The sequence below is a fragment of the Abramis brama genome, assembly GCF_963993115.1.
Source record: "Abramis brama genome assembly, chromosome: 5".
Taxonomy (NCBI): domain Eukaryota; kingdom Metazoa; phylum Chordata; class Actinopteri; order Cypriniformes; family Leuciscidae; genus Abramis; species Abramis brama.
In genome coordinates this window covers 30,755,144-30,781,306 of record NC_139967.1, presented here as the reverse complement: position 1 = coordinate 30,781,306, position 26,163 = coordinate 30,755,144, and the positions used below count along the sequence as shown (strand labels likewise).

Here is a 26,163-nt window from a genome sequence, read left to right as displayed (position 1 = left end):
ACACATGTGCTTCAAGACGTAATCATGCAGAGCGTTCCCACAGCGCCAATCGACGCACCGCAAGTTCCCTTGAAAGGGAACTAGAATTACATTTCCTCTAAAAGCAAATCATTTGCAAAAGCCTCTAAGTCCGTCTAACGGTTTTCTTTAATATTAACATTTTTATCAGGCTCCTATGTATACTACCTAAGTACCAACATTTCTGAATGGGCTGAGGCTGGGATTTAGTGAGTTTGAAGTGAAAGTATTTGAGGAACGTATACTATGTGTGGAGAGCATTCACTCAATATTATTATCTCATTTTTGACAGAGGTAGCTTTTAGAGGCTTTTGCATCGGAGATCTTCATTTATATATATATATATACACTCACCTAAAGGATTATTAGGAACACCTGTTCAATTTCTCATTAATGCAATTATCTAATCAACCAATCACATGGCAGTTGCTTCAATGCATTTAGGGGTGTGGTCCTGGTCAAGACAATCTCCTGAACTCCAAACTGAATGTTAGAATGGGAAAGAAAGGTGATTTAAGCAATTTTGAGCGTGGCATGGTTGTTGGTGCCAGACGGGCCGGTCTGAGTATTTCACAATCTGCTCAGTTACTGGGATTTTCACACACAACCATTTCTAGGGTTTACAAAGAATGGTGTGAAAAGGGAAAAACATCCAGTATGCGGCAGTCCTGTGGGTGAAAATACCTTGTTGATGCTAGAGGTCAGAGGAGAATGGGCCGACTGATTCAAGCTGATAGAAGAGCAACTTTGACTGAAATAACCACTCGTTACAACCGAGGTATGCAGAAAAGCATTTGTGAAGCCACAACACGCACAACCATCTCAAAGCTGCATAAACTGAAGAGTCTATGCCAATTTCAGTTTGTCTATTTTTTATTACTGATAGCATATGTTGTCTCTAATTCCTCATTATTGCTGCAGGTGAAACAATCACAGTTTTTGTTGATATTGACAACTCTTCATCTCGTGACGGCAAGTTAAAGTACAGCCTCATCCAGCAACAGATGTTCCTTGCTGGCAGAACAACTAAAAGAAAATTAAGATACATAGTTCACGAGACTAAAGATTGCATACCATCTGGAGAAAAGCAAAAATTTATAGTAAACCTGAAGATTCCACGTGACCTGACTGTCACAACTGAAAACTGCAGAATTATAAATGTGCAGTACCAACTCAAGGTGCTATTTCATCTTCCTTAGTTGCCATTTTTAAAGGGATAGTTCATCCAAAAAAAAAAAAAGAAAGAAAATTCTGTCATCATTTACTCACCCTCATGTCATTCTAAACTTTTATGACTTTCTTTCTTTCTTTCTTTATTATTTATTTTGTATTTATTATAGTATTTTGAAAAATGTCCCAGTGTTATTTTGTCCATACAAGTCAGCATGCGCCCATTCATGTTGTTTTGGATTGAATTAATCATTCAATCATTCTTTTGTGTTTGAAGAAAGAACATTTTGAAACAACACCAGGGTGAGTAAATTATGACAGAATTTTCCGTTTTGACAGAACTAATGTTCACAAATTTCTCAAATGTTTGTTACATCATGTAGTAAAAGTCGACATTGAGTGCAAAAGATGACTTCCTATAAAAGAGTAAAGCAAAAATAAATAATTTGATCTGTTTTCTCTCTCTTCCAGTTCAGTTGATTTCTGTACACAATTGTCTTTCAGGTCTCTCTGGATGTGTCTTTTTCTTCAGATCCAAAAGTCAAATTCCCTGTGGTTATTCTTCCAGCTGACCAACAATGTCCTCCCTGACAAGGCCCACCTGGGGGATTCCACCCATATCCGCCGCCTCAGCCTAACCTTGTGCCCTATCCTGGTGGACAACCACCTCCATATGCAGAACTTTACCCCCGATCTGAATGACCCTTCAGCACTGCCCTATCCAGGAGCTGCTGCAGGGCTTTACCCAAATCCAAATGCCATGCTGCCTGTTTTCTATCCGACTCAATCTGCACCAGTTTATGATCCAAATCAAAGCACTAAAGAATCCTCTCCTAATGTGCCTTAGTCTTCTTCACCAGAAAAACTTCTGACTTCCACTTCTGTCAATTATAACTTCATGGTTAATCTAATCTATTGTGATTAATAAACAAGGACTTTTCATTTTACAGGGAATGTAGCTCTAGATGTAGATGTTAAAAAAAAACGTTATCCCTGACCACTCAAACTAAAACTTATTTAGATAAATCTGATAGTACTATGCTGTATTGATACTGTGTTCTTTTAGAACATTTGTTTAGTTTTCCGTTGATTACTGTATCTGTATTTAAGCCATCAGTTTCCTCAGTTCATTGTCTGGTATTGTTTGTGTTTGATGTAGTTGCTATCTACTGTTACTGTAGTTTGTTATTGGAATTATTATTATTTGACTCTCAACATACACACAGATCTTTAGGCATCAAATATCCGCCATACTCTAACTACCTATTTAAGATTAGTCTCACATATACAGTCTAAGTATTAGGCTACAATAAAACTTGGCGCTTGGAACTTTCAAGCATCTTAGCACTAACATATCAAAGAAATTGGACTGTTCTTCATAAAAAAGGCAGAAGCTAAACAGATAAACCCAAAATGTCTTACATTTTAGTTGTGATCATGCATCTATTTCACCAGGCATTGGTAAATTCAAATGAAATTTTGAACATATTGTACATCCCCACCCCATCTGCACACAAAGTAATGTCAACAGCCCAACCCTTGTTTACTTTTCTCTACTGAGCATTCCAACAATTTCTTCTAGTTTATTACAGTTCATTTTTGAAAATTGTGTTGTGTTGTTCAGCCATGTGCACTCACCAGGTAAACATTTTCAGAGTCTAAAGACACGTTTACTCTAACATGAACATTAACATTAGTTGCTAAAGTGTTTTATGTTAACATTTTAGCAACTTACTTTTCTTAAGGAACTGTAGCCTAGGCTACTTGTCATTGTAAGTCACACTGAAACAAAAACATCTGCTTTGAAAAATAAGTTAATTTAAACATATAGTTCAGCTCCAACCAGGAAAAATATAATTAGGCTATATTGTTTATAACTTCAATTGGTTTCGAATTACAGTTGTCCAATAAACCACTAGAGGGCAGCAGAATCCATCGTAATTCGTTCACACAGAAGCGACTAAAGCAAGACACTGAAGAACGCAAGAGTTTCTGCAGCCGCAGGGTGGAGCATTAGTTTTCACAACTTGAACCAACATGTCCTGTAGGTCTAAATCTGCTAGTGAAATTATGAAAATCAACCTCATCTATAATATGATCTCAGTATTCTTTCTGCTTCTTCTCCTTATGCCATCTTTACAAAGGAAACCGAAGCTCAACCGTGGGTTACACACAAAACACAAATGCTTTAAAACAGGAATAACAGTTGTATTGCATTAGGCTAATATTTTAAGAAACTATACAGAAATATGAAATAAGAATTTGGGAGAAGGATATTCCTGTGTAAGTTGGCCCAATATCTGGAAATAAATATCGATAAGGCAAACTCGGTTAATTTAAAGATGGTACCAATTAGCATCAATTCATCTTTATCTAAATGTAACAAGGCAGCATGCCATGAAAATGCCACTGACCTCCAGGTAAATCTCTTTATCAATATCTGATATTTTTCCTGCATTGAGGCACGCGGTAAATTTTTTAATAAATTTGAATAAAATTTTGAATAAAAACATTGCATTATTTAAGTCATCATATGCTGGAAAATAACACATTGTTTAAGGTGTTTTATGTTCCCGTTGTGCATTCCCCTCGAGTAAACAGAGCCCAAATTCACTTATAACATATTACTCTATAACCAAACTGTTCAAATATTAATGTGGAGCTCTACCTAAACGTGTGAAAACTGTTTAGACTTCCACGTATTCTTTTAATACATTGCTCAGCTGTTCGTTGTTATTTGTCTCCTGAGTCCCCGGTCAAAGAACTGCACAAAAAGCGGAAGAAGGGGGACGGATAAGAGAGTTACGCGCATGCGCACTAACTTGTTTTTCACAAGAGCAGCGCTTAAAGTGAGCCGGTGGCGAAATCTCGCTGTCTTTCATTGCAGACCATCAAGCCTTCACCGAGACGCGATAACAGCATCTTTTGCTGTTATTCAGCTCTCGCAGCTCAATGACACTATCCAGTGTCAACTCTCGCTTTTTTTCATAAGAGATTATTTTCATAGACTTTGGCCGTGTGATTTGTTTTTGTCTACAAAACTTTGTACATTTTATTTTCTTGCCACCATGGTGCTAGGAAAGGTAAAGAGCTTCGTTGTAAGCTACGACTGTCTAAATGACAGCAATGTCCCTGTTTTCTCAAGTGGGGACTCCGTCTCAGGAAGAGTTATTATTGAAGTCACAGGGGAGATTCGTGTGAAGTCACTTAAAATACATACAAAAGGATTTGCAAAAGTTCGTTGGACAGAATCACGAAATGCTGGATCCAACACTGCCTACACTCAAAATTATACAGAAGAAGTGGAATATCTGAATCATAGAGACATCCTTATTGGCCACGAAAGAGGTAAGAATACAGATCAAACATGCTCTCAGTGTAGATTTGTTCCGAAAAGAGCAGTTGAATGTAACGTTACTGGTGGGATGGATGCTCAGTGGTCCAGGATGACATGACATACTTTGGATGCTGCACAGTACTTGTTGACCGGTGTATCTGTAGACAGTATTGTGTTCATGCATGCATTTATTTTCTCTATCGATTGTTTTGATGTATTCATTTGTTGGATTCGATTGGCTTATTAACGAAAAATACACCATATACATGGAACATTACATGGCAGACTCATGATCAGTCATTCAATTTGGCAATACACATGGATGCTTAATTTTCACTATTCCGTTTAGATCGCATAAATGCGTGATATTCAGCACATTTATTTATTTGATTCTGGACTAGGCTACACTTCAACATTCTTTCAGGTGTCAGTGACAGCTTGAATGAATGAATGGTGGTCACACAGTTTGCTCATCTCATGCTACAGCCTTATAAAAAACGAGATTCGTCTTCGGTGCTCCACCTCTATACATTTCTTTTGGAAAAAGCTACGTGCATAAATTTCATATAATATCACAGTAATGACATATCTTTCGGCATAATGTCTTAAGTTTCCACCCATTGTTAGAAGCGGTTCAATCCTGTTTTGATGCAGTGTCTGGCCGTTCTTGTCTCTGATTGGTGGAGGCGCCAACGTGTCTTACGTGACATCATGCTTTTGCGGAAAGTGAGAAAAACAGCAACTTTGCACCAGTGGCTGTAGTAGTATGCAACCTTGCACATACAGTGGCTATTACATTTAGATGCATTCAGTGGTCCAGTAATGTTGTTCCATAAAACGTCATTGCTGACTGACAAGCTCGCTGCATAATGTTCTTGCATATTGGACTTTTCACATTTGAAATTGGCCAGGGTCATACACATTTTTTGAGTAATCGTATTCCTATCAACTGGTTTCACATTGTACATTTATAAACCCTGATTTGCATATTTATGAGGTCGAAAACTTAATACAGCTCTCGACCTGTTTTGATAACTGCAAGTCTTTCGATAGAAGTGTGTCCGCTCTGGCTGTTTAAGCCATTTAAAACGTTTGCTGAAAAGCAAAAACCACCGTCTCTTTTTAACCAGTTCAGTTCGACATTTTCAATTTTCTCTCCGCGCGTTCCACAGTTTCTGCAACTGTACAGAGCTCATGCATATTTAATGAGGTAAGCACCGAGGCAGTTCATTGGTTGTCTGTTACCAAACAACTTGATGTAAGGTTCTACCGCTGCATTGTTCCATTATACTGACTGAGCAGGACTTCAAAACACACGGTTACAAAATTACAAGTGTGAAACGTTGCTTTACCCAGGGGGGAAATGTGACTTCAAGAATACACCCAAATTGTATAACTTTTTCCATATTCAGTCGCTATTTTTTGTTGTGAAGTTTTAATAGCCTGAGCTGGCTTCTGGTACAGGGGTGCGTTTCCCGAAAGCATCGTTAGCCAACTATGGTCGCAAGTTCATCGCAATGTCCATTGAACTCTATTGGTAACGACGGAACTTGCGACCATAGTTGGCCAACGATGCTTTCGGGAAACGCACCCCAGAACGACCCTGTCAGTGTTTGAATGTTGAAACTTATTCGTTGTATACGAATCAAGTAGTGCATGTGATGACTGTTAGTTGCATGCGTATTGTAATTTGAAAGAAATTCTTTCCCCTGTAAAGTTCTAATCTAAATAATGTGTCTAATTGTCACTTTGCTGTTTCTGTATGAGTAATTGGTTACAATAAAGATCAATTTATAATGGAAACTGGTCGGTTTTTTGTCGTTTCTGATTGCTGGTGTTTTATTTTATTTTATTCATTTATTTATTGGTCATAATTCTCTCACGTGTTTTGCTGAATGGGAGAACGCTCGTTAAGTCCACGCCGCAGCACACACGAGTAGATTTACGCGCGCGCGCGCCGCCGCACACTAAATACGTAATGAGCGCTCCGGCACAGGCAAGCAGTTGGCTCCGGTTTAGTCCGGTCTTCTCTTGCTGGAGTCTGCCTTTGATTGACAGCTCCGTGCTTGTTTACCATGGCTCCGCTAAGCTGAATGGAGTGCTGACTGCTGAGCTGACAAAACGAAAGCCGCGGTGCTTTTTTGTGTTACACAAACATTATTTAACATTGGAATTTTGTTTCACATTTACCTTATGTTTCATGTGAACTGCAGTAGATCTTACGAGTATGTATCCCATTCAGAATAAATACTGAAACTTAATACACAAGTGCCTCAAGTGCAATGATTATACATGTGATTTAAACGCTTATGATTCAGGGGTAAAATATAGGCTAATTGTGATGCATATGATTTGCTGGGGTTTATGAGAATCATACTACTTGTTTTATCAAAGTGTGCTTATGTTTACATTTAAGCATTTAGCAGAAGTATCATGCCTTATGCGTTTTAATAAATTAGATCATGTAACAAACAAGAAGATGATCAATGCTTTGGCAGGTAAGGTATATTTGGAATATTGTTCTCTTCTGTTTCAGATGATGATAACTCTGAGGAGGGACTTACCACTATTCATTCAGGAAGACATGAGTATGCATTCAGCTTTGAGCTTCCACAAACGTGAGTTTTGGTCAGATGTGCCACCAAAGCTAATAATTGTTCATCTGTACTGTATGTTATAATTCTTATTTGTATTTTCTTTGTGTCATGCACATACAGACCTCTGGCTACCTCGTTCGAAGGGAAGCATGGCAGTGTGCGGTACTGGGTAAAGGCTGAGCTGCACAGGCCTTGGCTTCTGCCCATGAAGACCAAGAAAGAGTTCACTGTCTTTGAACACATCGACATCAACACTCCTCTCCTGCTGGTGAGTGTTTGCATCATTCGCATCCCTGTATTCGTCCTGATTCATCAATGCAATGTTGAAGAATAACCATTCATGGTTCTTGCATTCTAAAGTTTTGGTATTCTACTTTGCACAGTCTCCACAGGCAGGAACTAAAGAAAAGACGCTATGCTGCTGGTTTTGCACCTCAGGTCCAATCTCATTAAGTGCCAAAATTGAACGGAAGGGTTATACTCCAGGTAAATCTTCTGACAGTTAATATTTTCACTAGACATTTGGAACCCCACTGTAATTTTACATGATACTAGGGTTGCATCAAATGATTATTTTCGATTAATCGGTCAATTATTTCTTCGATTAATCCAAAAAGAAAAAGAAAAAATAATAATGTCAATTTAAAGTAAAGTAAAAGTTTTAAATAAATTAATTTGTATCCCTTATTTACAAAATTGTTATACCCCACATACTGCCCAATGTTGTCCCCCAAACAATGTGCAATCTGAAGGCAATAGAAACAAATAGGCCTATAGTGACTATACTATACTATAATGTGTCTATGTAGGCTATGTGCAGTTAAACATAATTAAAATTAAAATTCAATTAGAAAATATAATTAGAAATGAAAAATGTCCCTTTTACTGTCACTGCTCTCATTAAAAATACACTTACTTACTTTAATGTGTAAAAGCAAATATTTAGAATAATGTATATTTTAGTCTGAATTATTGTGCTATTCTTCTCTCATCCATCAAAGCACATGACGTGGCAAGGCACATTAAAATGATTAATGTCCATCCTGAACTGTTTTCCAGATGCGTTTTGTCCATAGAAATGCGTTATTCACTATTGTAAAGTGACACGATTGGCGGATGTTTTTGTGCAAAGTGCGCAGGCTGGATTAATCTTTAATCAAATTTGTTGTTGATTATTTTCATTAGCGATTTGATCGATTCATTGTTGCAGCCCTACATGATACCCCTTGATACTTTTTGAAACCATTAACAATACATCATTTCTTTACACAGGAGAGTCCATTCAAATCTTTGCAGAAATTGAAAACTGTTCATCGCGTATGGTTGTGCCAAAGGCTGCCATTTACCAAACGCAGACCTTCTTTGCCAAAGGGAAGATGAAGGAGATCAAGCAATTGGTGGCCAACATCCGAGGGGAGTCGCTTTCTTCAGGCAAGACGGAGACATGGAATGGAAAAATGTTGAAAATCCCTCCTGTATCACCCTCCATCCTCGACTGCAGTATCATTAGAGTGGAGTACTCACTCATGGTAAGTGCTTTTTTTTTTTTTTGGATTACCGATCATCTCTACATGTTGCCGGCATTTTCTATAGCTTAAAAATGTAAATAATGCAGTAATTTCAGAGCTTTATGTCAATTTCAAGCAGCTAAAGGATCAGTTCCTTGAACACCCTTATGCTTTCTACCCATGCAGCTCCATTAACGATAAGGAGATTATGCCATGTTCTCCTAGCACATACTGATAAGAAGATCAGCCTAAAAATATCTAATGAAATTCAGGCCATTGAGTGATAATGACCTATTAACCCCACAAACCAATCTGTCATCGCTTGTATCTGAATATTAGAGTTTACTATTTCAATCCATCATGAATACATAAATAACATTGTTATATTATTTTCCTCCTACAATTTATTTAGTTTCTTGCATTTTTGCAAAAGCATTTCATCTAAAGTGATTGAAAATACTCTGGCACAATGATTGGGTCATCCCTACTTAGTTTTTAAAAAAAAATTTTTAAGCAGGATCCTTGTTTTCTCAGATAACTGAAATCATGAGTCATCAAATACTGTTTCAGGGTCCAAGTCTCTATTCCGTTTAGCCGTTTATTTACCAAAATTAAATTTTGGTATGGAGATAAAGGTTAGGATCATGATATTTTTCATTGATAGTACTGCACACCATGAGTGTATATTAGCACCGTTTGTTTGCTTTTGGGATACGGAGAAGCATTTGGACCTGGAAACAGTGACAACCAGATGGTTTTACCAGTCATATTTACAAATCAAGGTGCACTATTTGTGAAATGATTAACCTAAAATCCCAATATTATTATCTGCAGGTGTATGTGGATATCCCAGGAGCCATGAACCTATATTTAAACCTGCCCCTGGTGATTGGCACCATCCCCCTCCATCCTTTTGGTAGCCGTACATCTTCTGTGAGCAGTCAGTGCAGCATGACCATGAGCTGGTTAGGCATGGCCCTCCCTGAGAGGCCTGAAGGTAAGGAACTCTGCATGATATTGCCTGCTCATCCGCTAGGTTGTCAATTAAAGGAATAGTTCACTTAAAAATGAAAATTCTGCCATCATTTACTCACCCTCAAGTTGTTTCAAACCTGTATGAATTTCTTTCTTCTGCTGAACACAAAGGAAGATATTTTGAAGAATTTCGGTAACCAAACAGTTGATGAACCCCATTGACTTCCATAGAAGGAAAAAAAAAATACCATAAAGTCCAATGGGGTTCATCAACTGTTTGGTTACCGAAATTCTTCAAAATATCTTCCTTTGTGTTCAGCAGAAGAAAGAAATTCATACAGGTTTGAAACAACTTGAGGGTGAGTAAATGATGACAGAATTTTCATTTTTAAGTGAACTATTCCTTTAAAACCACTTGCTTTGAGGCATGTTTTCAATATAATAAGAGTCCAGATTTGGTATATATGGAGGTCAAGTGATTTGAATCTTGACTTACAGAGAAAGAACTTGTTGCACAGTGTTCTTTAAAATAAGACACCAAAAGAGGAAGTGGAGAGAACATTGTATGCAGAGAAGAAACAGATATCATGGTTGGCATCGCTATAGCATTAACATTTGCTTTTGCTGTACGCAGCTCCTCCAGCCTATGCAGAGGTGGTCACAGAAGAACAGAGGCAAGGCTGTCTGGATGTGTCGTCAGGACGGGAGAACTTTGAAGGGCCATTATTGGCCTACATCCAGGAGTTCCGCTTCCGACCCCCTCCACCCTACTCTGAGGTAAGCTTTTTGCTTTTTTGACGGGTAAAATGTTGATATTTTTATCAGGAGGCAGCTTTCAGCCATGTTTACATGCATTGGACTCACGGCAGCTGTTTTTCTGTTCCCCTCTCCATCAGATTGATCCACATCCAGATCAAGCCACATCGACCGCGGAGCAGAGACTCGACACCTGCCCATCACGTTGAGAAATGCATGGAACGAGTCCAAAGTGGTTGGGCTTTAGGAGCTTTCACTTTTGTTTATCTCCAGATGACAGCGATTGTTTGCTTCGCTGTCACCACCGAGAGAAAACAAACCTCTATGGAGAAATCCGTTCGTAAGGGTGCAGGAAGTCACTGGCAAATTACCCGACCCAGAGATTGCCCCCCGTAACCCCCCCGACCCGTGGATGGGACACACCCCACCGGACTAAGCCTGGAGAGCTTTGTCAATGTAGTCACTTTTCTCATGTTTTTCAGTAAAAGTTGACAAAAGAACATGCAGACCTTGTCCGAGATCTGAAGAGAAAGGCAAGAAAACACTACGACCGCAGCCATTCGCAGTACAGCTGAGAGAAACTCGTCATTCTCTTGTCTCAGTTTTTGATTTCTGTTTGCACACGTTTGCTTTCCTCGATTTGAGTTTTAAAATCACTGATTGTTTTATTTCAGTTTTCTTGGATTAAGAGATTACAGGCTTATAACAGTTTCGCTTGAGCCGCACAAATTACAAAGAACACAGAAAACAGATTCTGAGGAATAACAGATTGAATGGACTGACGTAATGCACTGATCTTGTTCAAGCTCTTTTGAGGTCTGTAGTTTTCATTGATTGTGTTTCCTCAGTCGATAATCTGCTCTTGGTAACATGCTGTCTGAAAGCTTTTGCAATGTTGCCTTGCCAACTCATAACCCAAGAATGGCATTTGTTTATTTTTTTCCTGTTCAAATGGACTTCATTTTTGGTTCTAAATGTAGAACCTTTCAGCCAAACGTGGTTTGCTTGGTGTTAAATTTGTTGCACGTTGTTTGGTAGAGGAGCAAAAGTCCAGGACATGGTGTTCATGTGTGTGATCGGAGCAGAGAGATAAAACAGGGTGGGGCCTGGGCAGGATGCCTGAAGTTTGTGGCCTTTCTGTTCGTAGTGTGTAGCGGTGCAAGCTTCGAGATTGCACTGCCTGAAAAAAAGCACTCAGTCTCAGGTCATCTCACTTGCCAAATGAAAACAAAAACAGTGCATATTATGTTTCAGTTGCACTGTTTCAGTTCAAGGAAGGAGACTATAGAAGGAAATTCAGATTCAATACTGAAAAACTGATTCAATAAATAGAGGAGATATGCACAAAGATGCAAGGCAGCTTTCAAAGACTTATGACATTCCCTTTTTGTCCTGCTGCACCGGCGGACTTACATTTGACGTAATGTTTCTTCAGACCAGTGAAGCCAGGCATGACCCAAAAAATGGCACAAATGCTTAAAAAGCCAAGTTGTAAAGCAAAACGAGGACTCTGGATCTCATCCAGAGACATCCGAATCCAGTTGAAATGAGTTGTACATTTGTTTTTAAAACTCATTCGACTACAAAAGTAGTTTAGGCTCTGATCATGCTTGGCCCTCATTAAGCAATATTTTTATTTTATTTTTTTACTGAATTGAAACCACAAGTCTGCTCATGTCTGGTTGAGGTCTGGAGAAATGTTGGCATTCAACCATTTAGCTATGTAAATAGTTGAAGAAGTGTTTGGATTTATAGAATTAGTCATTATTTGTGCACACAGTGTGTTATAGGTTCATCTCTAATGTGGTGGTGGTTATGATTCAGCAGTTTTTGAAGCAAAGTGATCTTAACATAGTGGCCTTGATGAAGTACTGATCTTAACATTCTTAACATCCTATTTGTTATCCTTTTATTCCAACAGATTGGGGTTTAGTTTAAAAGGACAAAAAGGGAAAACCAAAAAGTCCTTCAAAGCGAGCAAGCATGGATCATGCCACTTTTGATTTGAATGGGTTTCAGTTTTCAGTTATGGCTTTTGATGAATACTTATGGGCATTCAGTGTTTGTTTTTCAAACAAACTAACTAATATAGATCCTCTCGTCTCAATTAATATGGGAACAATAGCTGTAGCACACCTTAGAGAAATTGGTCATCCAAAAACTCAAGAGATGATTCTGAGAAAAAAATGATTTGCTTCTCTGTTGTGTTTTACAGTTTAAAATCGAACCAAAATTGGCTACTAATGAAAGAATAAGCTTAAGCACAAAAAGAAAAGAGCTTCTTTTTGTGGTCGGTCAATACTATAGTCTAATGCTTGGCCTTCCGTGTAGTCCAGTGTTAAAGCTAAACTCTTGACTCTGTCAGGAAACACCTTTAATGGAAATATGTTATGTTTTAGAAATTAAGTGCAATATTTCTTGAGTTTATTTTGACTCAGTGGTATATTTTGTCTTATTTCAATGTGATTTCATTTCAGAGATCATTATGAGCATTTGATAATGATCGAAATGTATGTCTGTATTGGTTTTAACTTTTGTCTTAGTTCTTCCTTGGAAATAAATAAACTAAATAAAAGAAAATCCCTTACTTCTGCTGTATTTTTATTCTATTTACTATGTTGATATTGGTGCATAAAAGCAAACAGGCTACTGCCCAGAATTTAAAACATCAGCAAGACCTCTTGTATGAAATATGGACATGTTGTGCCCCCATCCCCCCCAATAAAACCAATTCAGCGGAAACTCCACCCTGCAACCGACTCTAAAGATTTCATTGGTTGCCTACACCAAACTCTGCTCTCTAACTCTACCCTTTACCCTAACTTAAACTAATTTATAATATTTTGTAATAATTGATGATCTAATTTAGTGCTCATAAGAATCCCTTTCTTTTTTCACATTTACTCCTTTGCATTGCTGTTGCTTTAAGTAGATCATTTCAAGATAAGGTTGAACCTTCTTTAAGATGTTGGACTCCAAGACGCCAGCTTGGTTTATAGGGGATAACCTTCTGACCTCAGCTTATCGGATGGCACTAGGGTCAAGAAGTAACTTTGGGGTCAAGTGAGTTCACAAACTTTGGCCAGCAGGGTTGGTTGAAAATACTAACACATAAACAAGGCTTATCTTAGAACTGGCCAAAACATGGGAAATTGTTATGCCCAATTCTAAGCTATGGCTGTAATTTTAATTTTAGCCACATAATGAATTATGTTCTTTACTATGTGTTCTTCTTATAAGATTTTTCTTAATCATTAAAATGCCTTCCTACTCATAAAGGTTTATTTAACATGAAATATGTATTATATTTAGATTTATGCTTATTTTTTAAATGGGTATTTGGATTGCCTGAGGTGAAGTGTGAGGTTACATATTCATTTTGACCACAAACTGATTATTGATTTGCAACTCAGTTGTATTTAGAAAATCTATTGTAGTTGCGTCATTCATGGGTCACATTTATTGACTGGGTTTTAGGATGTAGACTCGCACGCACAGGATAGAGCATAAGGAGTCAGGAACATAAAAACAGAAACATTCTCTTTTTTCCTCTCTGGGTGTCTCTTTAACTGCCTTTATCAAAAGACAGTTTTTAATAAAGTCTACACTTTGTTTTCAGCATATTAGAATGATTTCTGAAGGATCATGTGACACTGAAGACTGGAGTAATGGCTGCTGATAATTAGGACCCAAGCAGTGAATGTGCTTAGGCACCTATTGTAATTGTTGGTGTTCTTATTCTTCTTCCGTTTGCTCTTCTTCTGCGCTGGAAGTCTATGGCAGCCCATAGAACCGCTAAAGGGAAAGTTATGAAATTTGAAAATGAAGGACAGTCTGAACTGTCACCATAGCAAATTTGGTCAATCCCTCTAGCAGTCCAAACTTGCACTCAAGTTTATGCTAATTACTTCTGAACCGTAAGGGCTAGAATTTGAAATAATTTTTATTCTGATTCCTTAGCTCAAGGAAATTCGATTGCATTTTCCCTTCATGAAATATTTTTCGCCCTAAAAAACAACTTTTTCGAACTCCTCCTACACGGTGTGTCGGATTTTTTTAATGAAAATTGAATCAGATGATCTTCAGACCATGCTGTCAAAAAAGTTATTAAAACCCAACCGTTCTTGAATAACATGCAAATGAAACTGAAGTTGAGCACCCCAAATTGGACACGAGTCTATATCTCCAAACCTGTTACATGTCATTAGCCTAGAAATCTAGACGCACCCTAGCGGCAGCAAAATGTATTTCGCAGCCAGGTGGGTCTAGCAACTCTCAATAGACCTTCTAGCTGCAAAAACCTAAATTGGGTCAGGCCAATCACGTCGTGTATAGAGTAGGCGGGGGCGGGCTTCACATATGACGACAGAGTTGCGACGGCTGCCACTTGAAAACAAAGAATGACGGCTGCTGATGGAGAACAACGGTCTTTCGAATCGGCTTTGGCCGCGACTCTGGAGGACTTGGAGTTAAGTTTTTCTTTGAGAAAAGAGCAAAGAACGGCACTTAAGTCATTCTTAAAAAAAGGAAGATGTGTTCGTCGTTTTGCCGGCCAGATATGGCAAAAGTTGAATCTATCAACTAAGCTCCGCTGTTGGGAAAACGTACTCGGTTACTAACGTAACCTCGGTTCTCTCTAGAAGAGGGAACGAGTACTGCGTTGAAAACGCTAGGGGAAAAACTCTTTTTCACGAAATACTGAAGCAAAAAATTATCCTTTAATTTTTTAAATAATGTAAAGCGCGTTGCAGCAGCACACAGCCATGGGCGAGACGGCTCGCTCGCTCATTGGCTGCTCTGCGGCAACTGCATAAGCCTATCAAGCGAGGCCTGCGGTGACGTCAGGCCAATGAGGGCGCTTTGCGCCCTCCTCGCCACTTCCCGCCGAAACGGGCGTGGCTTAGCCCTATAAAGGAAGCTCGAAAAGGCTGATTCACTGATTTTATTCATCACCGAAGCGAACCAGAGTGAACTGTACGCACGGCCAGAAAAACGCAGTACTCGTTCCCTCTTCTAGAGAGAACCGAGGTTACGTTAGTAACCGAGTACGTTCTCTTACGAGAGGTCTCTCGTACTGCGTTGAAAACGCTAGGGGAACCAGTGCAAAACGCCGTGCGTACTGTGATTAATCACCCATAAACCTGGATACCCAGGATTTATCAAGCATAAATCACTAGAGGGACTCACAGAGAGTCCTGGAACAGGAAGGGAACCCTTCTGCCCCTATATGGTGACGTCCACTGACACAATAACATGACATCACATAGACAAGGCGGGGAGCCTGAACTAATGTGGGAATTTGTGGGTCTTACGCAATACTGCCCATATGATAGCCGGCAGCGCACTGCGCTCGCGACCTCAGAGTCCTAATCAGACCACTGATTCGATTATACTGACAATAGCTTAGCCTGTAGAGCGGGAACCTCTAGGTTATAAAACCTAATAAATGTAGATGGCGAGGCCCAGCCTGCCGCCATACATATGTCCTGTAAGGAAATCCCACTAGACCAAGCCCACGATGAGGCAACGCATCTCGTGGAATGCGCTCTGACACCCAACGAGCACTGAAGACCCTTGGCAGTGTAAGCTAGCGCTATAGCATCGACTATCCATCTGGATAGGCTTTGTTTCGAAACAGCCATTCCCTTGGAACGTCCACTGAACGAGACAAATAGCTGCTCAGTCTGTCTAAAGACAGAAGAGCGAGACACATAAGCTCTCAGGGCCCTTACAGGGCAGAGAAAACTTGAGTCCCCTTCCTTGCCTGACACCGGCAGGGCAGACAGGGAGATAACCTGAGCCTGAAACGGTGTGTTGAGGGATTTTGGCACATAACCATGCCTAGGTTTGAGTATGACTCTTGAGTCACCTGGCCCAAACTCTAAGCACGCTGCGCTCACCGAGAGCGCGTGCAGGTCACCTACGCGCTTCACTGAAGCGAGAGCCAACAAAAACACTGTTTTGAATGACAGATGTTTGAGGCTAACCGTTTGGATGGGCTCGAAAGGGGGACCTTTCATGGCCTCCAAAACTGTAGAGAGGTCCCACATAGGGACTGAAGGAGGTCTGGGAGGATTCAGCCTCCTAGCTCCCCTGAGGAAGCGGATGACTAGATCGTTCCTTCCTAATGACTGACCGAGCGTTGTTTCAGAGAATGCTGCGATAGCCGCCACATAGACTTTGAGCGTGGAAGGGGCTCTGCCCTTATCCAACAGCTCCTGTAGGAAGGAGAGAACCTCCGTCACCTCACAATCGAGGGGTGAATGACCCCGAGCCGTGCACCAGCTGGAGAATACTGACCACTTTGAGGCGTAAAGCCGTCAAGTTGACGGTGCTCTAGCCTGAGTGATAGTGTTTAGCACCCCCACTGAGAGATCAGCGGGTACCCGTTGAGCGCCCACACGTGGAGGGACCACAATTCCGGGTGAGGATGCCAAATCGAACCCCTGGCCTGCGAGAGGAGGTCCTTCCTCAATGGCACTGGCCACGGGGCAGTGTCTGCTAGCTGCATCAGAACTGGGAACCACGGCTGGTTCATCCAGAGCGGCGCTACGAGCAGCACTGAGCATTTCGTTTCCCTGATCCGTTCTAACACCTGAGGCAGGAGGGAGACGGGGGGAAAAGCGTAGAGCGGACAGCGCGGCCACGTTCGGGACAGCGCGCTCTCGCTCTTGGAAAAGAACGCGGGGCAGTGAGCGTTTTCGCGGGACGCGAACAGGTCCACCTCCGCTCTGCCGAATCTCTCCCACAACAGCTGGACTGTTTGCGGGTGTAGAGACCATTCGCTCGCTCTGTCTGGACCCAGATTCTGGATCCCTGGCACATGCACTGCTCTCAGCGAGCGCAAGTTGCGCTGAGCCCATATCAGGAGGCGTTCCGCCAGCCTGTACAGGTTTAGGGATGTGAGACCGCCCTGGCGATTTATATAGGACACCACAGACATGTTGTCCGAACAGACTAAGACGTGTTGGTCCTTGATTTGGGGACGAAAACGCGTCAGCGCGTTGTCCACTGCCAACATTTCCAGGCAGTTGATATGTTGGAGCTTTTCGCGTTCTGACCACAGGCCGAAGAACGCTCTGCCCTCGAGCAGCGCTCCCCATCCCGATGTGGAGGCGTCTGTCGACACAACTATCACTCTCGAGGAAGTCCCCAGGCTTACACCTAATTGGTACCAGTCGCTCGTCTTCCAAGGTTTTAGAGCTTCCACACAGCTCTGATTGACCCTGAGACGCAGCCAACCGGATGCCCACGCTCTGCGCGGTACTCGCGCTTTCAACCAGAACTGCAGAGGGCGCATGCGGAGCAAGCCCAGCTGGAGAACTGATGATGCTGAGGCCATAAGACCTAGCATCCTCTGAAATTTCCTGAGCGTGACGGTCGCGCTACAGCGGAAAAGTTTCGCCGCGCGCTGAATGTCTAGCACGCGCTGTGGTGACAGCCGCGCTATCATAGACTGTGAGTCCAGAACTGTGCCCAGAAACGAAATCGTTTGACTGGGGTTCAGCGAACTCTTCGTCTAATTGACTCTGAGACCAAGATTCTCGAGGTGATCGAGTAAAATGGCCCTGTGCTCCACGAGCTCTGATTGCGATTGAGCTAGAATCAGCCAGTCGTCCAAATAGTTCAGCACTCGCATGCCTCTGAGTCTGAGAGGTGCGAGCGCTGCGTCCATGCACCTCGTAAATGTACGAGGTGCCAGGGATAAGCCGAACGGCAGGTCTGTATACTGGTATGTCTGGCCCTCGAAGGCGAATCTCAAGTATCGCCTGTGACGTGACGCTATCTGTATTTGAAAATACGCGTCCTTCAGATCTATCGACATGAACCAGTCTCCTCTGCGAATATGCGCGAGGATTTTTCTGGTCGTGAGCATTTCGAAACTGCGTTTCACTAATGCTTTGTTCAGCTGTCTTAGATCCAGTATGGGTCTAAAAACCCCCGTCTTTCTTGGGAACCAGAAAGTATCTGCTGTACAGCCCCCCTTCGCTTTGAGCTTGAGATACAGGCTCTATAGCCCCTTTGCTCATCAGTTTTGATATTTCGGCACGAAGTAGGTGTGCTACTTCTGAATTCACCGTAGTTTCGATGCGCGCTGTGAAGCGGCGAGGACGTTGACAAAACTGTAGCGAGTAGTCTCTCTTTATAATGCCTAGCACCCACTCCGACACCCCTGGAAGCGCTGCCCATGCATCTGCGTGGTTGGCTAAGGGTTGGATGCGAAGCGCGCTCTGGTCGCTGGGCGACAGAAGCGCTTCGGTGTGCTGTAACATAGGCATTACGCCTGTGACATTCGAGGCGGGGAGCGCGCTGATCACAGCGGGCAGAGCGCTCGCCCTCGACCCTACTACGGTGCCTAACCGAGTGAGGGAGGGCTGAGCGAGTCCCGTAGGACTCATGGTGTCTGTGAGTAAATGTGGGCGCGGGGGAGCGGGCACATTACTGCTTTGGACGCGCTGTCTGCCTGAGCAGAGCGAGCGCGCGCAGGTTTCGTTTACAGAAACCGTGTGACATGTATAACAGTGTTTGTGGGCACTGGGTAGTGGGCACGTTTACTATGTTGGGTGCGTGATCGACCTGTGTGAAGGGCCGTGCTTGTGCGTAGGGATGGGCACTAGACAGTGGGCATCTGCTCTACACTTGAAGCATGCGAAGCGCGCTCTGCTCGTATGGCGGCAAAGGCGCTCTGGTGCGCTGTAATATAGGCGTTATGCCTGTGACATTTAAGGGAAAAGCTCGCTGATCACAGCGGGCAGAATGCCCGCGCTCGACCCCGCTGCGGTGTTTAACCAAGCGAGGGAGGGCTGGGCGAGTCCCGTAGGACATAAAATGTCTGTGAGTGAGTGTGGGGGCGGGGGAGCGGGCACATTCACTGCAGTGAGCGCACTGTCTGCCTAAGCAGAGTGAATGCACACATGTTTCGTTTTTACAGAAACCATGAGATATGCAGAACATAGTGTTTGTGGGCACTAGGTAGTGGGCACGTTTACTATGTTGTGTGCGCGATCGACCTGAGTCGAATTTATGAGCGCGGGCCCTGTGTGAAGGGCTGTGCTAGTGTGTAGGGATGGGCACTAGGCAGTGGGCATCTTCTCGACACGTATAACACCATCGGCCGTGGCCGGGACACCAGACGATACATCCCGTGGGATCTATCTGGGTAGCCGTAAAAGGCTTTTGTGTGCAGGCAAGCGGGCAGCTGTGCACTGCAGAATACACTGGAACAGTCACATTTCCTGGGACTGAACGAGCGGCTAGTCGAGCGCGGGCTGTACCACGTGCTCGTCAGCTGCAAAAACACATCTGCAGCTGCCTCTCAGGGAACTGACAGAGTGATTTGCGTTTGGCAGCATAAATATTTTCTGCCGGTAGACCCGGGATTCGAACTCGGGTCTCCCACACGAAAGCCTGAGAATCTACCACTGGGCCACAGTGAAGATACATAAACATTCAGTTAGCGCGAGTATTATCCACACTGGCGTTTGTTTGCAGGCATGCGGGTAGCACAACATGCAATACTGACATTTTCAGACGCCTGAAAATGCCAGAATGCAAGAAGAGTGGATATCGCCCGGTTTCAACGGGGCTAAAAACACTCCATTCTCCTTTGCCAGTGACGCACAGGAACCGTAGAAACGGTGTTCGGTTGCAGGCAAGCGGGTACTACGCGCCTGCTGGCTGCAAAATGCACCCCTGCAGTCGCCCTCAGGGGACTGACAGAGCGAAGCATTGGCGGCATAAATATATGCGGCCAGACCGGGAATCGAATCCTGGTCTCCCGTGTGAAAAACCTATAATTCCACCACTGAGCCACAGGGGGATATAGGCTTGTATTCTTCTGCGTTGCTGGCAAACGTGCGTGTTTATAACAGACTCGCTTGCTGCAAATGATATTTCCAGTCACCGAACAGGGAACTGAGAAATGTAAGAGAAAAGAGGCCAGCACGGCCAACGGCGGGACTAAGAACACTCTTTTCTCCTTTCGCCGGTGAATGACGCGCGCAGAGGCAGGGTAGTTTTTCTTTACGTTAAACCCCGACCGTCCGCTTCCAGGAGGAGCAGCCTCGGAGAAAGATGCCAGGTGAGTCCTCAGAGTCATCATAGGCAATTGGCTCGGAGTGAGGGCGGTCGCCGTCAGCGAGCGCGAGAGCTGCGAGATCCTCTAGGAAAGGGGGGCGTCTTGAAAAAGACGCCCATCTCTTTTAGTGTAAATGGTACATACAATACACATAAACACAGTATATAGAGAAAGGATATAGGCGCCGGATAGCGCAGCAGGTACGGCGGTGAAGGCGGCGTTGGCCAGCAGCTTCTGGAGTGGCTCGTCCCGCTGAGGTGCTTCTCAGACGACGCGTTGCTTCTCTCGTGATCCAACGATGCGTGAGCTTCGCTGAAGAGATGAAAAATCAGTGAATCAGCCTTTTCGAGCTTCCTTTATAGGGCTAAGCCACGCCCGTTTCGGCGGGAAGTGGGCCTCGCTCGATAGGCTTATGCAGTTGCCGCAGAGCAGCCAATGAGCGAGCGAGCCGTCTCGCCCATGGCTGTGTGCTGCTGCAACGCGCTTTACATTATTTCAAAAATTAAAGGATAATTTTTTGCTTCAGTATTTCGTGAAAAAGAGTTTTTCCCCTAGCGTTTTCAACGCAGTACGAGAGACCTCTCGTAAGAGAACGCTCTGGTTGGTTGAAGCGCTGTCCTATTGCGTGCAGAGGGAATTTGAAAGACAGCCGTTTATCCCGCCCCTCGGATTAAACCGCGTCTATGGTGAGTTTCCAGACCTAACATCTTGATGTAGGTCTGGCTTGCCAGGCTAACATGTCATCACAAGTATAACTTGAAGCTACATTCTGCGTTTTAGCACAGCGCCACTTACTGGTCCGGAGATAAAATAAATATATATTATCAATTCTGAACGGTTTGCCCAAAAATCGAATAAAAAATCTCTTTAATCGGGGCGGCATGCTGAGTTGAATGATATCCAATTTTCCCATATTGGCCATTTTTAATTTTGTAGTAAAGTGCTGTATTTTATGAACGCATTAGAGTATTGTTATGAAAATCAGTATGCGTCATTGGCACAATGCCCTGAAGGAGCCTGAGAAGTTTCAAGCCATTTTTTTTCACACAGTTGTTATCATAGTCCATTTATACCTTGAAATATGTGGCTATATTTTAATTACATAATTTGTTAATTACATAATTAATTATAAAATACATAATTACAAAAATGATCCAAAACTGTAACTGCAATGGTTTTGCATATTGCTATATTTTACGAACATATTGGCATATCACAAAACTCAGCATGTGTCAGCACCATGCCCTGAAGGTACTTGGAAAGATTCAGGACATCACCCCCTTGTGGTCAAGAATTGTAATAAAATTATATTATAAGCAATTTTATTGCATTACAACTCAATGCATTTATAGGTTTTCAACCTTTTTGCTTAAAATTGACTCCAAATGTCTTTATTTACCCATTTTTTGCAGTGCTGCTAGCTTCCTTGTTTGCTTCTTTTGTGATTGGCCCCGATAATTGCTGCTTGCAGCTATATTTAAGCTTTGCCATTACAGGAATAAATTACAGAAAGCATTTATTTTAAATTGTCATAATATTTTACAATATTACTGTTTTCACTGTATTTTTGATCAAATAAATGCTGTTTTCACTGTATTTTTGATCAAATAAATGCAGCCTTGGTGAGCAAGAGACTTCTTTCAAAAACATCTAAAAGATTTTTGCAGACCCCAATCTTTTGAACAGTATCAAGCTGAACTGTATGTATATCATGCTGAAAGATGCACAATCTTATTTTTCAACCTAATAGTTGCTGTTTTGCCAACTGAAAATGAGGAAAAAATATCATGTGGCAATGAAATGTGAAAGGACTTGATTGATCCTCACACAGCTAAGCGGGGTTGCTGCTAGCGGGTGTGTTACATAAGTATACAACAGTATTGTCATCTCTACAGGCAGTTGAGTGCTGCTTCTAGGATCTCATGAGTCAGCTTTGACCCAGCACTTTATTCTCTCCTGCTAGGCCTCTGCTCTACTGACTCTTGCAGGTCAGGCCCTTTGTACGGTGCTGACCCCGGGCCCCAACAAAAAAGAGAGGAGGGATTACTAGCAATGGCAGCTGCTGATTTAGTCCATGCTGATGCTACACAGATCTGAGCCTTTTCCGATAACTACTAAATCCTACTTTTATACCTCCTTGCCAGGAGCCTCACGCTCAAAGAGGAATGTCCAGATGAAGCTTCTAGAAGGATATGATCATGTGCCCATAACTTTATATCTTGTTTTTTGGTGCTTAATATCTTGTAGTTATATATACACATTATATAACAATAAAAATCATAATGCACTGCATGATGTATAAGGGATTTAGTCTGTTATTTAAACTGTTATGACACCAGTTTGTGAGAAATTGCGGGGGGAAAAAAGGTCCTGACGCAATTTCCTTGTATTTCCTATCGTTCATTGCATCTAGTTTGAACCTCTTTCAGCTCTTTTTCCTTTCTGTTTTGCTTTGCCTGTATCCCTTCTGTATATTTTAAAAGAGCATTGTTTTCAGAATGATCAGTGCTACAGAGATGATTGAACATCTTCACATTGTTCCCATCAAGAGCAGAAGAGGAGGACATTGACCTGAAAAAAAAAAAAAACAGAGAAAAAAGCATAAACAAGCTTGACAGAGCTTTACTCTTACTTTGTCTATCAAAATATATTGTACATTTGTATATTGTAAACAGTAATACAAGTGGTCAAATTTCCACAAATGGTTCAAAACAAGTCACGAAACTCTTAAAAAATAAGTATTTTTTCAACAAAAGGTCAGTGAAAGGTGCTTAACCTTTAGAAAACCTCAGGAGGTCAAATTTATTTTATTTGCTCTAGTGATACATATTAAAAGAACATACAAATTAAACATATACACATAAAAAAGTGAAAAATATGGCACACAGATAAACATAAAACAAAAGTCATCACAAAATTTTCACACACAAATAAATTAATATACATCTATTTTCATGTGAATGTAAAGATTTTTAAATAGTTTTAATTGTTGGAAACAGTTGTGGGACAGGTTTAAATCACCACTGTGATTTGGGGGGTGGGGGGCACTGAAGGTAAGAGTAAAAGTGGCAAGTACAGTAGAAGATGGGATCTTTAATCAGAAGGCCAATAGTGAGAGATTATGCAATGGGTTTTGCGATTCTACATTTAGTGCACCATTTCACCTTTTAATGCATTTAAAGTGGAACATGACTTTTTAATTGTTTACATTTTCTCAAAAAAAAATAAATAATAATAATAATACAACAAATAGTCGACCTACATGAAATTGCTCAGTTTTCAATCCAAACATGTCTCAGTGTAACATAAAGACTACCATAAAAACCCAAACATTCACACCCATCTGTGATCATGGCAACAAAGCAAACAGAACTAAAGGGAACAGCTGCGAGAGCTCTCAGAGTTATTGACATGCAGAAGCCAGTTGCTTCAGCTTGTTTTGCAGCATGGCTGTGGATAAGGAGGAGGGAACTTGATAGTATGAGATTTCTCAAGCTAGTTGAGGTCCCTGAGTTTATGGGTCCCAGGATAGACTGCATAACTTATTCAAGTTCCTGACAGTTAAGTGCAATGTCATTACTTGAATTAGTGTCAGGATAGTAAGCCGCACTACTTTCTGTATAAAAGCACACTGTACAAATGGATTTTGTGTTCAATGCTTCTTTTTTACATATTCTGCCTTTTTACCACTTGAATTAATCCACCACCAACAGTTTTCCTTCTTGCTTTCTCTTTCTGTGATGCTTTGAAGAGTCCTTTGAGCTCTTGTAGAGTATTAGTATTGAAAACTCAGGGGTGGTGATGTGTCATGCATTATTCATGATATGGAGACTGTGGCCATGCTGTACTAAGGGTTGACAATTCACACTGTGGCACATATACAGCTGTTATGTCAGTGGATGATTAATAGGAACCTAAATGGAGTATGTAACTGCAGAGGTTTGTGGATGGGGTAAAGGAAGAAGAACGCATTGCAGCTTTAGTGGCGAGGATCATCTATAGGCCTGAAGATATTAAATCTGGCAGAGCTTACCTTATAAGCTCTAAAATATACAAAATGTAAATATACAATAATTATATTAATATAATTATGAAGTATAATAATAATATAAAATGTAATAATTAAAGGTGCATTGCGCAAGTAGTTTTTGCAGAACTATGCCCCCTCTGGCGACAAGCAAAACTGCAACCAGAGGTGTGCACGCTCATGGACCACACGCACGCTTGCACGAGCACGAGCTGTTCATAACCAAAGGAGCATCAGCCGCACAAATCTGCCGCACAAATCTCATAATGTCTTCAGAGGTAATAAAGTTATAAATCTGCAAGTCATTTTAAATATGTGAAAGGAAAGGCATTTGAGTAAATTACACACTTATGTGTGAAGGGAAAACGGGGGTAGTAGAAAACTGTATCCACTTATGATTGTATTATTATGGAAACACGTTCATGAACAATATTAGTTCATAATTTATTATATATATAAGTTATATAAGTTATTACTTTGTTATTACTTTGTAAAAGCTCAAAATAATAATCATACCATACACAGTTGGTCAAAAAAGTACACTCAAATGTCTCAAAGTAATATTCATAGATTATTACATCATTTGTTGTCATAGATTTGTCGTATCAGACATTAGAGACTGGGCTATATCTTACCGTTTTATCAAGAAAAACAACAACTGAGGATCCCGTTTGAGCCCTAGAGCAGACCGGGCGGAGATTCCAACGAACAGTATTTCGTTTTTACCTTTTGTACACAGCCACGTCCAAGTGATCTGAGGGCGCGGGCGCGGACGCGGGCGCTTCCTAGTGTGTGCAGACGAAAGCCTTCCCGATGTTGACTCTCGTCTTATTCCGACGCCTGTGGCACTAGACAAAAGTTTTCTTTTCTTTGTCTTACGTGTTTGCGTTGGGGTTTGGAATGAACTACAATCCGGTCTCTTTGAATCCATCTTTTACTTTTGTCGAAAGTTGACTAAAGTTTTGTCGCTCGAGTTGTCTTCGCTGATACGGAGAATGGCGGCGTCGCGGCGAATACACAAACCTGCCAGACATTACCAGGTGAGCGTGAACGCGCATGACGTCACGCCCAGTCTCAAATTCCGTCCCGAATCCCTCTTATTTATTTTACTGTACAGGATTATAGAGGCAATCGCAGTGATCAGAGAAGGGCTCATTCAGTCCATCAGGCAATTGTTTAAGCATGTATGGGTTAGAAAAACGGGTATTTTTAACATGAAATGTTGCGCAATGCACCTTTAATGATATATTCATATATATAATTTGTAGTATTATTAAAGTATATTTATTAATGTTTGAACAAATAGACTAAGTGAATGATTCAGTGACTCAACCATAAAACACAATGGCTGCATTCAAAATCGTATGTGACAAAAGAAGTATGTCCGAATTCATAGTACTCATAAAAGAATAGGCAAAAAGTACCCAGATGACCTACTACTTCTGGTGCGATTCTGAAGTATGCATATGATGGACACTTTCCTATCCCATGAGGCCACGGGAGATAGTCTGGCTATCACCAGACCAAGCTCAATCTTTTAAGATTGAACATTAGTCTGGGGAGTCTGCTCTGTATTTTCTACTGCACAAGAGGCGTGATCAAGAGGCTCTGTACGCAATTGGATAGTCCTTCAACCAATCAGACCAATGATCCGGGTGACGTACTTTGCGACGCGAAAACTCCAGGCAGGAAACGTG

At 41.6% G+C, this 26,163-nt stretch overlaps 1 protein-coding gene across 2 annotated transcripts; it reads left to right on the top strand.

Annotated features, from left to right (window-relative positions):
- Positions 1-4,048: 4,048 nt before the first annotated feature.
- Positions 4,049-12,948, top strand: arrdc3a (arrestin domain containing 3a). Of its 2 annotated transcripts, none has more exons than XM_084114201.1 (8): positions 4,049-4,536; positions 7,062-7,143; positions 7,243-7,390; positions 7,506-7,608; positions 8,395-8,651; positions 9,465-9,627; positions 10,240-10,382; positions 10,502-12,948. In XM_084114201.1, exons 1-8 carry the CDS (start codon positions 4,257-4,259, stop codon positions 10,568-10,570), a joined length of 1,245 nt encoding a protein of 414 aa, XP_083970327.1. In that variant the 5' UTR covers positions 4,049-4,256; the 3' UTR covers positions 10,571-12,948. The 2 variants fall into 2 exon arrangements, with proteins under 2 accessions (XP_083970327.1, XP_083970328.1); XM_084114202.1 differs by having other exon boundaries at positions 4,062-5,991; positions 6,122-7,143.
- Positions 12,949-26,163: the final 13,215 nt, after the last annotated feature.

Coding starts and splice junctions, on each gene's coding strand:
- arrdc3a (XM_084114201.1), top strand. CDS start 4,257: ATGGTGCTAGGAAAGGTAAAGAGCTTCGTTGTAAGCTACGACTGTCTA. Junction 4,537..7,061: donor CCTTATTGGCCACGAAAGAG/GTAAGAATACAG, acceptor CTTCTGTTTCAG/ATGATGATAACTCTGAGGAG. Junction 10,383..10,501: donor CCCCTCCACCCTACTCTGAG/GTAAGCTTTTTG, acceptor CCTCTCCATCAG/ATTGATCCACATCCAGATCA.